This window comes from Centroberyx affinis, unplaced genomic scaffold, assembly GCF_046629955.1.
Source record: "Centroberyx affinis isolate AG114_WGS23_722 - 3 ecotype Tasmania unplaced genomic scaffold, CSIRO-AGI_Caff_v1 ptg001955l_1, whole genome shotgun sequence".
Lineage (NCBI taxonomy): Eukaryota > Metazoa > Chordata > Actinopteri > Beryciformes > Berycidae > Centroberyx > Centroberyx affinis.
In genome coordinates, this window is record NW_027280312.1 from 71,359 (window position 1) to 85,795 (window position 14,437).

Here is a 14,437-nt window from a genome sequence, read left to right on the forward strand (position 1 = left end):
GTGAAAGTGCTATAATTACATTTTTAAAAGTAGCAGTTTAAATGCTTGTGAGACCCGTTGGTGCCTGCAATGCAATTTATAGCAAAACTTGCATTTCACAGGTGTCATACAGCAATCCTATTGCCTTGAACTATCTGCAATCTCATGATTTGACCTATAAGTATCTCACTCACTCACAGCCTATGTGACCCGTAGTGGCTGTCAGGAGGCCCGATACTGTCTGCAGACACACTGAACCAGGATCATTCACTTGCCTCCTCTCTGCAACACTACTGACCTTTGTTGGCTGATTTTTCTTAACCGTTACATATACATACGGAAAAGGGGGAAATTATGACACATTTAAAAACTTGGTAAAATTGTCCTCTCAGCCTCAGTGAGTTTTGCACTGCTTCGTCCAGGAAGGAAGGAATTCCATTACACTTCTCAGAACATTTTCAAAATGCACACAAAAAATATTACAATTAACTGAAAACGAATAGCATTATTAAAAACATTTGTGTTCTATATGTAGGATATAAATTGTAAACAAGCAAGTTCCAATAATGCACAATTATTTACAATGGTCTATCTCTGGATTTTCAATATTTACGTCCTCCCTCACCTGTTGTTCTTTTGACGGCACTCTATGTGCAACAGGCAATTAAGATAGATTCAATTAGCTTATGGTGTTTAATTTTAATAACCATTTAGATAAATCAGTGGCTAATAATTATCTTACATTACCACTGTTGCAGTTAGTTGTTGTCCAAGAGAGGCTTGATCATGACCAGAATTGGCATAATGTTAGGCTGACTAGCCACAGAAAAAACTAGCAATGGTAGCTAGCTAAGTTGATCAATAGGGGTGGGGAGCAGGAGGCATGATGAACACATGAGGATGTTGCGCAAGTTTAACTTGATTGTTACAACCCAAGAATGGGCCAGGGAAAAAGGGAAGCAACATAAGTATGGTTGAGGGAAAAATGATAAGGCAGATGTTGGAATGAAATCAGGAGGTTTATTACTGAACATAAGAATCTTAATTTAACCAGACTTCGGGGTGAACCAAGGCCAAAACAACAAACAAAAATCCAGTATTGCCTAGAACTGAAAAACTTTAAACTGCTCAATAAGGGAAGTGAAATACAGTGCAATTGTAACCTCCCTTGATAACTAAAAACAGGAGAAAAAAGGGGAAACAACTTAAATGGCAGTTCACCCCTGCAATGCTTCCAAGGAAGTGAAAACAAAGTTGCCCATCTTACAATATCATCTTACAAGAAAACTGAACTACAAAGCTGGCATCCAAAATCCACTGTGCCTGCACATTGACAGAGAGACCACACACTTAACCAGCTATCATACAGTTAAAAAAATACATGCTTAGTCCACATTGCAACACATGCAAGTATGTCAGACAGCAGGTGGCCATCAGGCACTGAAGAGAGGCTTCTCAGGTGTATCGTGGGCTGAAAGTGTTACACAAAACACTTATTCCAATATGGTCTTTGATGGAAGACAGATAACACATAGCAGACTAACTATACAGCAAAGCATTAAAAAACACATTAGAAATTAGAGGGCAAGAAGCAGTATGGCCAGCATACAATACTACATTAAACAAACAGACATGCAATGCCGAACAGGCAAACAAAAAAATAAACAATAATAAAAATAATAATAGTCCAAAAAGAGTTCATTCTTACCGAGTAGCTGTTCTAATGTCCAGCCAAAGCTTTTAATTGGAAGAGATGCTCATCCACTCCTTGACTTTGGCCTTAAAGGTATGATCACATCCTAAATATACATACGGACATAGCATTGATGTTTGGTTCTTTATATTAGGCATACTTGATCGGTTTTCTAAAACATAGGAAATATTATTTGTACTAGCAATAATCACAATAGTTTACAAGATAAACTGAATACGAAAATTCCAACATTCACACTAAATCGGCATATTTATACCAAAATAAAATAACTGAATTCAATTAGGAATCGTGGTCATAGATTAGCCTAAAAATATAGATAGGCCTAAAAAACAATTCAAGTCCACAATATTAAGCAAAAAGAAAATTGTAAACATGGGAAATAAAGCATTGACTTTTACTGGATATACATTTGAAAAACAACAAACTTAAAATAATCAACATAACCTTGACAAAAAATGCGGAGGAGCGGTCCCAGCCGCAGCAGCCATTCATTTAAAGACTGCCCATCAAACAGAGGCTCCGCAAGACTTAACCCCTTATGAGTCAGGATTGTCAACAGTCATAATAACTAGGTTAAAGTATAATATACAGTATCACTGAAAAGAGTCACTTTGGCCAGTAAGGGCAAAGTGGCTGGGGCTCAAGCCCCTGCAGCACCCCCCTCTGCACATCATCTTCATTCATTCATTCAGTTTTGATGTAGAGAAAATAAATCTTGAGAATCTTGATTTTCTTGCCCAGATTTCTTCCAAATAGCCTGCATTTTCTTTACGTCTGGCCAGAATTACATAATTAAATGTGTTTGCTCTCAAAATGCTAATGCAAAGACTGGTCTTTTACCTTTGTCTTCTGAATAGGTATCCTTTAGGATAGGTTGGCTCTAGGAAAGTCTATCAAAGTCCTTGTAGCTAATATTCATGTAATGGCCATTGTAGCTCACGTCAATTTTTTGTAGATGTTGCATTAGAAGTACTGGTAGAACATTATTTAATGACTTGAATGTCAAAGGCAACCACTCCATCAAATGAAAAGCCCAAGTAGAAGGTGACATTTTCATTTGCATGTGGCAGGGAGGCAGCATTTTGCGGAAAGGCCCTAATCTTGCTGTCTTTGGTTGCACCTTTGACAAACAAGTTTCCATTTTCGGTCCATCCTTCAACACGTTTCAATAACTGATCAACTTCCTTGGTTTTCCATACTTCCCCTCCGAGCCACTTAAGATTTCTTTCACTTAGAGTACCTTTAATGTGCTTTTCAATAGCACTTCTGTGGACAATCTTGTTAAGGCCTTGTGCCTTTGCCAGAAAGAAGTGGGACACCTTTCTACTTTTCCTTGGACAGACACGCATTTTTTGCTGAAAGACTTTCTGAAGTTCATTAATAGCTGGTATAAGAATCCTAACAGAATTGAGTTCTTCATTGCTTGTCTCAGGCCAAAATAGAAGGGAAAGAAGAAAGAGAGCACTTGCTGACGATATGTTTCTCCCCTTTGTATTAAATCTCATGCTGAGATCTTGAAGCTTTTGAAGGGACAGTAGCTTTGAGGAGCCTGGTAATGTACAGTTAAGAGCTATTTGACAAAAGATGAAGTTTGCAAGCTCTGTCTGGTCAAGGTCATTCCTTGTCAGGTTTGCTGGGTACATGCCAATTATTGTCTCAAGCTTTTTTCCTGCTCTCTCTGGTTTCTTATCATGAAGTAATGAGAGGATGGATGTAACATTTCCTCCACCAAGCTCATAAGTCTTCATCTGTCTTTGGAACGGATTAAGCTTTTCAGCTGGACAGGCCATTTCAGCATTTTTGCCCTTGTCTGGTATATTGCAGAAAAAGCCAGCATATATAGCACTCTTCCTCTTCAGCCATCTTCTAGGATTGTATACTTGTTCTGGATCCCTAGCATCAAGTTCTTCATCTTCTTCGCTGATATCTATGTGAAAGTAGCTGAGGTCCTCAGAAATGCACTCAAGTGCGTGGTACAAGCTCGTTTGTAATCCTTTCAATTTATAATGAAACTTCTGCCAGGGATTTTTTACTTCAGCTGGTATGTAGTCTGTTAACAAGTACTTCATCAACTCAGAATTTCCAGTATTGGTTGAAAACACATCTACCACTGACAAGAATTTTAACAGCCTACAGCCAACATCTACTTCCCCTTGGTAGGAACTGTTGAGACTGACAGTCTCTACCTTTGGTGTTTTTTCTGAGGCTTGGAAGGCAGAAATTCCTTTGACAGCAGTGTCAATGATTTCAACAGCTCTTTCAGGTGTTGGCTCTTTTTCCTCAAGGGTGTCATACAAGTGGTAAAACCACCTCTTGTAAACTTGTCCCAGTGTGTCGAGGATGAACATATCATATGGAAGAACAGATTTTGCTTCTTCTGCCCATTCTAAGGCCTCTTTGAACCTTAAATTTGTGTAAAGCAGACGGGCAAGCTGTTGTGCCACAAATGCATCCCTTTCCAAAGATGTGTAAGCTGCTTTCATCAGATCTACAGCTTTCTGAACACCATCTTTTTCTTTCTCAACATGCTGAATAAGACGGGAAAATGCTGTGTCCTTAAGATCCCCTCTGCTTTTTTTGTCGCGTCTGATGAAAAGAGCTCTGATGAACACCAAAAACTCATCTCTGCCGAACCTATGATTGATTAGTAGTTTGTCATTAATTAAGTCCATGGTGATGTCACTTAGAGGCAAATTTGCAGAGAGCTGAATCAGAATTTCCTTTGCCAACAGTGGATGAATTATCCGTATTGATGATATATTTGTTGAACTTTCTCTTAGGTGGATGAAAACAAGCCTAGCTTCATCATTGAGATGATCCACAAATGCGTGGTGTTGAGTTCTGTCCAGGTGCGTAGTTATGCCAAGGGACGCCTCACAGTGTGACACAGGTATGTAAGAGTCATCAATGTAGCAATTCAAGAGAGCCACAAATCTGATGAGGCGAGTGATACGTGATGAATGATCAATTTTATGCAAAAGGTTTTTGACGAAGTCCTCAATGTAACTTGACTCAAACTCTTTACTCATCAGCACAAATATGAGGATGAACTCTGGTTCAAATTGCAGTTGAAGTTGCTCACGCCTCTTTGAGAACAAATCCTTCTCTGCTTTTGTCAGTCTGTGTGTGACTGCTACTGTTTGAGATGGTGATGCTCTGCACATTCTTTCTGGATCGTGTGACCTTTTGCAGATGAGCAGGATGAAGCACAACACAGAGGGTCTTATTTTTTTGGTTGCAGTGACATTGCCAAGCTGCTGCCTGAGATCATCTATATAATCTTCATTACAGTTCTCCAACAACAAGAGCACTGGCAGACAGTTGTTTTTGTCTCTCTCTTCATATTCCCTCAGTCGCACTGCATGCTCACACACAGTTGTAATTTCCTTAGACTGTTTAACAACTGCACATCGTACTTTTTTCCTCCAACTCCAGAGGATCTGTCGTGCCACTGTACTTCCACCGCTGCCAGGTTGATGATATATATTCACACACTCTATGGATCGTTTTGCATGCTTTTGATTCACTATCTTTTCTAGAATTTTGTTTGTATCTTTGTAAGCATCTCTCTGTATGATAGCCTCACACTCTTGTTTATCAGCGAGCCAGAAGTTGATCCAGTCTATCTTCCCACCTCGATAGAAGTACATCTCTTTATTCTTGATTTCATCTTGGCTCATGATCTCCAGTTTTGTATCATCACACTGGTCAACACTGATGATTTCCAAAGAATGTATCATATCCTCTTCAACTGATTTTAAGAAGCACAGGCCTTCATTTGAGACTGGTAATGTCCTAGTGTGTTGATTCTTTGACAGCTGAATACTTTGAACTGTGGCATCCACATGACTCAGGGGCATTTCAACAATGCTGATCTCTTTGAGTAGACACATGTCACAAGACACCTGGGCAAGACTTGACCATTTTTTGTAGTTCTCCTTTGACTCTGATATGACTGCCAAATCATCATGACCATTCATCTCTGCATAGAATTCATGGAATGTCTCAACAAGTGGCTGCTCAACCTGGGACATAAGCAGGAAGAGGACTACAAATGAACGCCTGGGAAGGATTTCATTGCAGATGACTGACACTGCCTTTTTCAGTTTCTTTTTTCTGGTTTTGATCCAGTTCTTTTCATCACAGGTTTCCTCTTCACCATGGAAGTCATTCCGTCCATTGCAGAAAATCCAGCTTGTTGTATCAAAAAGCTGCAGACGATTTATGAAGTCAGCAGTGCCCAATCCATCATTATTTGCATAGTCATCAAGAAAGTGAGGGTTTGCAGCCCGGTGTTCCTTATATCTACCACATAGACCTGATGTCTTTGAATCAGGGTCAAAATCAAACACACAGAATAGATTCATGTGAACCAAGAAGCTTATGCTGTCAAGATGTTCAGGGTGAAATTTGTTTGTCACAATGATGTAAAACAGGGAGTTGTCCATGTATGTTTTTCCACATGTTAGTAGGATGGCGAGTTTCCTCTTTTGATCCTCTCTACAATCAACAGTAGTTTGATTGCTATAAGACTCTGCCTCCTCTCTCTGTCGGTCTTTCTCTCTCAGTCCTTGAATGAAATTAACAAGGTCATCATCAAGTATGCGTGGTGTGTTAGCCCCCACTCTGTGATAGGGGACTTTCTCTTCAAATTTGACTTTGTTGTCCTTCTCAAAGAATTTTGGAACACCGACACTGTAAAGCTTATCTTTTACAATACTTGCTTTCGGGACAACATCATATTCAATGACCCATGTTTTCTCAGTGGCATCCTTGTCAAGCACTTGAATGAATCTTGGATTCCTCATGCAACTCCTGGCATCACATTGTTCATTTGATCCTTTGAAGCATTTTTCAATGTAGTCTAATGCGTCCACAAAATCCTCCTGATTTTTTACAGGTATCCCTATGATTTCGCCATGCTGGTGGTTACCTCTGATTTTATCCATAATCCCAAAATGAATTGTCCCATTGGTTCGCATATTCATGCATGCACATGCAAATCTTAATACCTCACTTGCTACTTTTGTTTGAAGCCTTTTTGAGTCTAACTTGTGTGCGATCTCTAGTGACTTATATTCGTGGCATGGAACAATCATGTTTTCAATTCCAGTCTCTGGAGGTAGCACGTTGTGCTTGACATATCTGAAGTCTTGTTCATGCTCATCAAATTTCCGGTAGTCACAGAAAGGTGGAGATACTCCTGTTGAAGCCAAATTGTCATTACACTCCATATGAATTTTCTTCTTTTCCATTCCTTCACAAGGTTTCTGTGAATTAGGTTTTGGTTCTTGTCTGAAAACTTCCATGTTTTTTTGTTCTTTGTCATCTCTAGTTTTACCATATGAACTACTTTCTTTTTTCCATTTATTTGATTCCGACTGAAGTTCATCTCTTTTCTTTAGTAGATGTTCAATTTGACCACCTTTCATTCCAATTGTAGTGCTAAAGTATTTCCTTTGTAGACTCATTAGAACGGGTCCTGTGACCTCCTCCTCCTCCAGTTTCTGTGTGTACTTTTCTTTTATTCCAATGAATCTCAACCAGGAGCTCACATGAGATTCTGTCCATTGGCCATAGGGCAGTCCATGCCATCCTGTGAAATAAAATGTTAAAATTAAGTGCTAGTAAATGGCAATGATTTTTTTAGTGCACCTCTTTAGTGCATCTCTTTTAATGCTAGCCGGTCTTGGCTAGCATTAAAAACTAACTACATGTAGAATATTTACCTCAATATATCATTCTCAAATTAATTTTGATAGCATAGTATCATGGCTGTAGAAAACTAGACCATACTAGACCATCACAGTGAAAATTGGTTTATTATATGTGTTGCTTTCTATGTGTTTACTCTGTGTCCAGGGTACGAATTGGCGCAAAGTGTGCAGGACTGACTAATGGCACAAAGGAGGGGCCTCACTCTACTTGTTTGTAGCATGGAGGTATTATATTATAGGCGCCTAGCTAGGTGTGCAGCATGATGCTGTAGTTGAAGTTACTCCAGTCCTGGAATAATCAGGATAACCACATCATTAACCCAGCGTTTTGTCAAGAAGAAGAGATCCACAGCTGCTTTGCTAGTTCTATCTAGTTGTAACTGAAATATTCACCACCAAAATAGTTTTTTGTCACTCATAGATTAGCAACTGCAGTTACAAACACGATACAAATGCGATACGAACACTAGATGAGCGAGCATTACTGAATAGAATATGAGCAAGCACCGTATCATTAGCATCGGGCAAACTTCAATTCTAAACTTGATATGCAAAGAACTCTCTGCTAGCTCAATCTAGTTGTAACAAAAATATTCGCCAGCAAGAAACCCATTTTTGTTACACATAGATTAGCATACGCAGATGCAAAGCAAAATAGTAGAGCAGTATAAAATAACTGAAAAATAACTCTCCTCCAGTTCCAATATTTAGTTTGCGTTATAATAATTTCACGTCCTCTTATGTATATGGGGGATGAGTCTTTTTGAGACAGCTGTCACAAAATACTACCACTAAGGGATTTAGGGCACTTTCACACCGCAAAGTCCGCTTAAAGTCCGAACCAGTTCGCTAGGTTGTTACATTGTATTGGTCCGGTTCGTTTCACACCGACTATAATATCAAGCGGACCTATTGGACAGATATCTTGGTGGGAGTGAAAACAAGTACAGATCCTGTACAGGCCCACGGCGCGTGTATTGAATTCAAGCCCCTAGGAACAGGGGCTTGCACTAGCTGCGGCCATACTGATCCGTTGGAAAATGGACAGAATTACTGACGGATAGACGGCAGAAATACAGTAGCCTAGCTTCGCTCATAACGGTGCTACTTCATAGAAACAAGTTAAATTCACTTGAACACATTGTTTTATCACTCACATTGGGTTGAAAATAGGAGGGAATGTCTAGTTTCTTCTTTCTCTACATTTTCACAACACAATCTGTCATGCTCAGGTTAAAAGTCTGTCTGTCTGTCATTTGATTGTGCGTTTGTTTAATGTCGCCCGGCATCCTGGTTGAGCGGAGTTGTCTGTTTTTAAGCGCTGTGATTGGCCTGAAGGTCCAAACACCGCCCAGTCAGAAAACTTTCTAAAGCGTTATAAAACAAAGCCAGTACTTCAAGCTCCTAAAACAGGTACAACCACTGGTACTGCTACTGTATTTATTTTTTTTCGTCATTTCCTTTCTTTGGTTCGGACTTTATCAAAGTTGCTTTCACACTAAAATGATCCGCACCACGGTCCGAATGGAAGAGGACCAAGATGGGCGATTTTTGGCGAACCTTTTGCAAGATTTTGGTCCGCACCCAAGTCCACATGACGTGTTCACACCGGTCAAAATTATCCGAATTTAGCAAAAAGGCCACCTTAGGGTGTCGCCAAAGTCACCAAATTTAAATGTATTCTCATAGGGGCTTTAAAGAATAAGTTTGGCAATTTTGGACCTATATATAATTTGTCTCTTACAGTCCTGTAGTACTTGGATCCACAGAGAATATTGACTCCTGAGTCAGCTGTCTGTCTAAATAGCGAGCTCCTTTCAGAAAATACAGCTTAATATGGCTCTTGGTGGCTTCTAAAGAAAAATGGACCCAATGATTTAAAATGTGATAATTCTAAGAGTTGTTTTTGACTTTTTGCGATGCCCAGGATTTTTTTTTTTTTTACGGCTTTTGGGGGCCCATGGCGTCACGTGACTTGCAATTCCGAGCTTGGCCACTACACCAAAATCGCCGCACAGCCCAGAGCTCTTCCTGGGGGCTTGATCTCAACCGAGAGCCGACTCAGGAGTCAGTATTCTCTGCGGGTCCAAGTACTATAGGTATATAAGAGACAAATTATATATAGGTCCAAAATCACCGAACTTATCCTTTAAGACCAAATGAACGCTATAACAGTCTATCAGTCTAATTGTGTAATATCTTGTAATATTCTAATACCATCACAGTGTGATAAGTATGAAAAGTAAATTTTTGATAGAATTTGTCATGGCAGCACAAGGAAACACAAACATAAACACAAACAACACAATGAGTAGTAGTAGTATTTTTATCCCGTTATATGACAGGCCTTAGACACAGAGGGAACTCTCACTGTCTTCTTCAGTCTGTTTACCTGTAACTGATACCATGAACTTATTTTGTTCTACTACACTGTAGTAACATATGGTGATATTTAATACTCACCCATCTCTGAGCAACTGCTTTCCATTTTTGCGTGAATGTTCCTGAGGACAGTAAATGACAGAGGAACAACTGCAATTTTTGTTAAACTTTGATCTTTGCCTTTATTAATCATTGGCAAGCATTATCTTATTTAAATGGGTGTGCAAACCCAGCCAAACATTACACTTACCTTGTCACAAAAGCAGAAAAGGTTTATTAAGATTCTTCTGTCTATGAACTTTACCTCCACCTCCATTAAGCACTTTGTAACTTTGTTAAGATAAGTGCTATACAGATAAAGTTTTATTATTATTTATCATTATAAAATCATAATGAAAATGTTGTTTGTCATCAGTTGAGTCTTTGCATATCTCAGGTCAGTTGTATTATTCCATGATCGCATGGCTGGCAAATAAGTCTGATGGCGTTGATTAGTGAATTTACACAATGTCCATTGTGCTTAATTCATGAATTTATAGGAGATTCAGGGCTCATGAACTAAGCAGTCCTCCTGCATAAATACAGATACAGTTACAGATTGTCAAAGACTGAGTGTCAATGGCGGGAGTTTTTTTTGACAGAAATTTAAGATTTTGATTTTGAGCAAAATGTTTATAATATTTTTTTTTATGTTGTTACATTTTTATTGTCAAAAATGCAACATCATTTTAATATTGCCATTTTTCTTTGTGGTTCATGGAGATAGTTTTCATCAAGTATTCATCAAGAATTCACCATTCATCAAGTAGTAACGGAATTCACTTACCAAGAACATCTGTTGAGACAAAATCAACAAGCCAAAGAAATCCCAGTACAAGGCAAATGGGTTTCCTGCAATAAAAGTTACAAAAATGCTGTCTGAATACAATTAATCTGTGAAGCCAACTGATAAAGAATACATAACATTACGTAAACATATCAAATTATAGGGTAGGCAGAACCTAAAATGTCATACAGACATAAACTTTGGACACTTAAAGCAATAAACTGACACATAGGCTACATGATCATGGTGCATTTTTAACTGCCAAGAAAAGAGCCACTTTTTACAGTACAGTCTTTCACCCTTGTTCTCCTGTTCTGTAGCTCATATTTTCAAAACAAACAGTTCCTAGTCTAAACACTAAACAGCACAGCTAGATAGCATTGGTTCCAGCCTGGCTTAATAAGGTTTTAAATCTCATATTGGGGCCAAAAATTGTGCTATTTAGAACCTTTCAAAACCGGGGTTACAAAGTGCCTCACAAAATAAAGGACCAGCAACAATGTAAAAAACTGGACAGAGATCAAATCAAGATGGATGTCTTCTCTCCAAGGAAATACACTTGGACCTGGCCCATTGCAGATATCACCAAAACTTTGCTTTAAAAGTAGTCTCACACACATAAGAAAAAGGGTCTCACTTGAGTAAAGCCACAACAGAAAAAAACCCAACCAACCACACATTAGCACATGCTAGACCTGTAGTACCCTGAACTTCAATAATCACATTAAAACAGTATTTACTGTGATTTTCTCAGCACTTACTGTGAATTCCATTCTTCTTGGTTTGTTACTCGTTCACTGAAATGGCAGTCTCCTCCAGTTCACTTCAGTTTTATGTGGGCGTGTCTCTTCCTGTGTTATGAGAGCTTTTCTATTCACTCTGTCTCAATGGCACTAACTTAGTTTCTATAGCATCTACAGTATAAGCATCATTTCACTTAAAAATGTGACAATGGGCAACTTTATGTTAGGCTTTCTACAAACTAATCAGGCTATACCAACCAAATGTAGGATCTCACCAGAACATGCATTAGTTGTTTATGCTCTCAAATTATACTTGTCACATCATGGGTTAAGCCATATCCGTTAAGCAATGGAAACTCAAGTGTGGAAACTGAGCAGAGAATCGAAACTTAAGAGAAAGCAATCAAATCTTCTGATTTGATTGCTTTCTCTTAAGTTTCTCAAGCACAGACATGCCTAGTCCTAGTCTAGTCTCAAAGGGCTTGACATACTATCATATATACTATACTGCATTGTATACATTAGATTAGATTAGACATCTTTATTGTCCACTCACATGGAAATTTGTCTTTGGCTTCACAGACATACATACACTTAAACACTTCCTCTGCCATGGGTTAGAGTACATGAGATAAAGACAGTGAATAAGTGGGCCTGTAGTAAACGGTTGGGATGAAAAGTGCTAAAATATTAACAATTAATACATATATTAAACAGACATCGTAAAGACAGCAGCAGTCACTAATATCCAATAAAAGGTCATTTGTTTAGTAAGATGACAGAGGATGGGATAAAAGATCATATATATGTATACACATCATATACACCATTTACTACATCATATATAAACTATACATCATACACTATGTCTTATACCGTACTACACACAAACACACTCACGCCTACGGGCAATTTAGAGTCTTAAATCCACCTGACCTGCATGTCTTTGGATTATGGGAGGAAACCCACGCAAACACTTCAGCTCACAAATCTTCCATCTTGGCTTCAGAGTCTTGAAAATTGATTTTTTTTGGATGTCAGAATGTTTTAAATGTCTTTTTAACATTGCTGCACATGTCGCCATGCAGGATATAGTAGGGCTGGATATTGAGAAAATCAAATCACAATATATATATATATATATATTTTTTTTTGTGAACAATTATTTATTATTTTAACGTGAAAGGTAGCGACCAACATCCAACAGGGATTTATGTGGGGTAGACAGCTGGACAACAATAATAATACAGGGATGAGACAAGTAAAGATAAATTAATAGCAAAGAGAGGATAAAACAAGCGAAAGGAACATAAATAAAATAAAATAAAATATACATAAATAGGATAAATAAATACTTAAAAAATAAAATAATGGGAGGAGAGGTAGAAAATAATCTGTGCCGTTACATATACATACAGAATATATACAATATATGTAAATAAGTGAATATTGTAACTTTAAACATATGTATAGATGATTAATTCTGATGCATATACGCATACCGATGAGTATACAGAGTATATACAAAACCAAGTAGCAGACGACCTGTACATTAATTATTCTGCCGGTGGTAATAATATATAAAGTGGATAAGTATAACACCATATGTATACACATATACCTATACACACGTATGCCCATACACACACACATATATATATATATGTATGTATATGTATATATGTGTGTGTGTATATATATATATATATATATATATATATACTGTGTATATATGTATATACTGTGTATATATATATAGATATATATAGATATAGATATATACATACAAACAAACGTACAATACAAAATATAATATATAATATTGTGTGAAATATCCTACAATAAGATAACGTTAATAACGGGGATATAGATATAGTACTTAATATGTTCCAATGGTTATTGTTAATACTAGTTAATACTTACTCATTCATACTAATTAATACCATTATTAATAATAACTATGCAATATACCGTATTGATACATTCCCATGATATTTATGTATAGGTAATAATATTAATGATAATAACAGAACTAAAAGAAACAGTATTAACAATAATAATAATGATAACAACCCCAATGACACAATAATGACAGCAATAACAAACATTGATAACAACAGTAGTAACAATGACCATTTCCCCTGGAGTGGTGTTAAACAACAATATTAGTATTGCACTATAATAAGCACAGGGGCCTATAGCACAAGTTTGTGCAGTTGGGTAGGAATAATAAATCAGTAATATCAAATTAGAAATATCTGGTGGCAACATTTATATAAAAATAGTACTGTGAATATTATATATTATAAAGTAGTGAAGGTATTAACAATAATCATTGTATAACGTTGTAATAAACATAATGGAATGCATATCAGTAACTATCGCTTACTTAGGCATGTGTAATAGATTGGTTTAAAACATATCCTATTTATAACCTATTCCCCCCCCCCATATAGTATACCTTGGTATAAGTGTACATACAGTGCATATACAGTATACGTAGGGAAAGTGTCACCAGTCATGATAAAAGCAATAGAGTGAAGACAACCTTAATTACAATTAGAGCCATAAACTGTGGTGTAGAAGTTTGTCAACAGAACCAAAAAAACGAAAAGCAGAAAGCAGAACAACCCATGTTGCCCCAGTAAATAATTGTAGTTAACAAGCCAACCTCAACATCACTTCCCTGGTGAGAGTGATGACCAAGAAGCCAATGTTGAGGTGGTTGCTCTGTTAACCTTGGCAGTGGATTCCTCTAAGATCAATATATCACAGAAGGTACAGATCCATATTCTCTTCAGAGAAGTTCTTGTATCTGGTTCGAACCAGCTCTTAAGTATGTTTTTTTTGGCTGCCGTTGAAGCCGTTAAGATTATTTTCTTTTGCAACTCAAACCAAGTAGAAAGAGTGCCCGGCATATGGGTAGGTCCTTATCTACAATTTTGGATGTTACTTCACGCACAAAGTGCCACAGGGAGTTAACAGGGGGACAGTGCCAAAACATGTGAATATAGTTACCTACTTCTGTCCCAGAGAAAATTATGCATTTATCAGTGTCTGATACGTTTTTTTAGAT

At 37.6% G+C, this 14,437-nt stretch overlaps 1 protein-coding gene across 2 annotated transcripts; it reads right to left on the reverse strand.

Annotated features, from left to right (window-relative positions):
* Positions 1 to 1,034: 1,034 nt before the first annotated feature.
* Positions 1,035 to 11,416, reverse strand: LOC139653747 (sterile alpha motif domain-containing protein 9-like). Of its 2 annotated transcripts, XR_011696007.1 has the most exons (5): positions 11,380 to 11,416; positions 10,619 to 10,683; positions 9,874 to 9,914; positions 1,688 to 7,289; positions 1,035 to 1,450 (listed from the first exon to the last, which is right to left on the reverse strand). XR_011696007.1 is itself a non-coding variant. In XM_071530707.1 (4 exons), the coding sequence occupies exons 3-4, from the start codon at positions 9,896 to 9,898 to the stop codon at positions 2,677 to 2,679; spliced, it is 4,638 nt and encodes a 1,545-aa protein (XP_071386808.1). In that variant the 5' UTR covers positions 9,899 to 9,914; positions 10,619 to 10,683; positions 11,380 to 11,416; the 3' UTR covers positions 1,035 to 2,676. The 2 variants fall into 2 exon arrangements, 1 of the variants encoding a protein (XP_071386808.1); XM_071530707.1 differs by having other exon boundaries at positions 1,035 to 7,289.
* Positions 11,417 to 14,437: the final 3,021 nt, after the last annotated feature.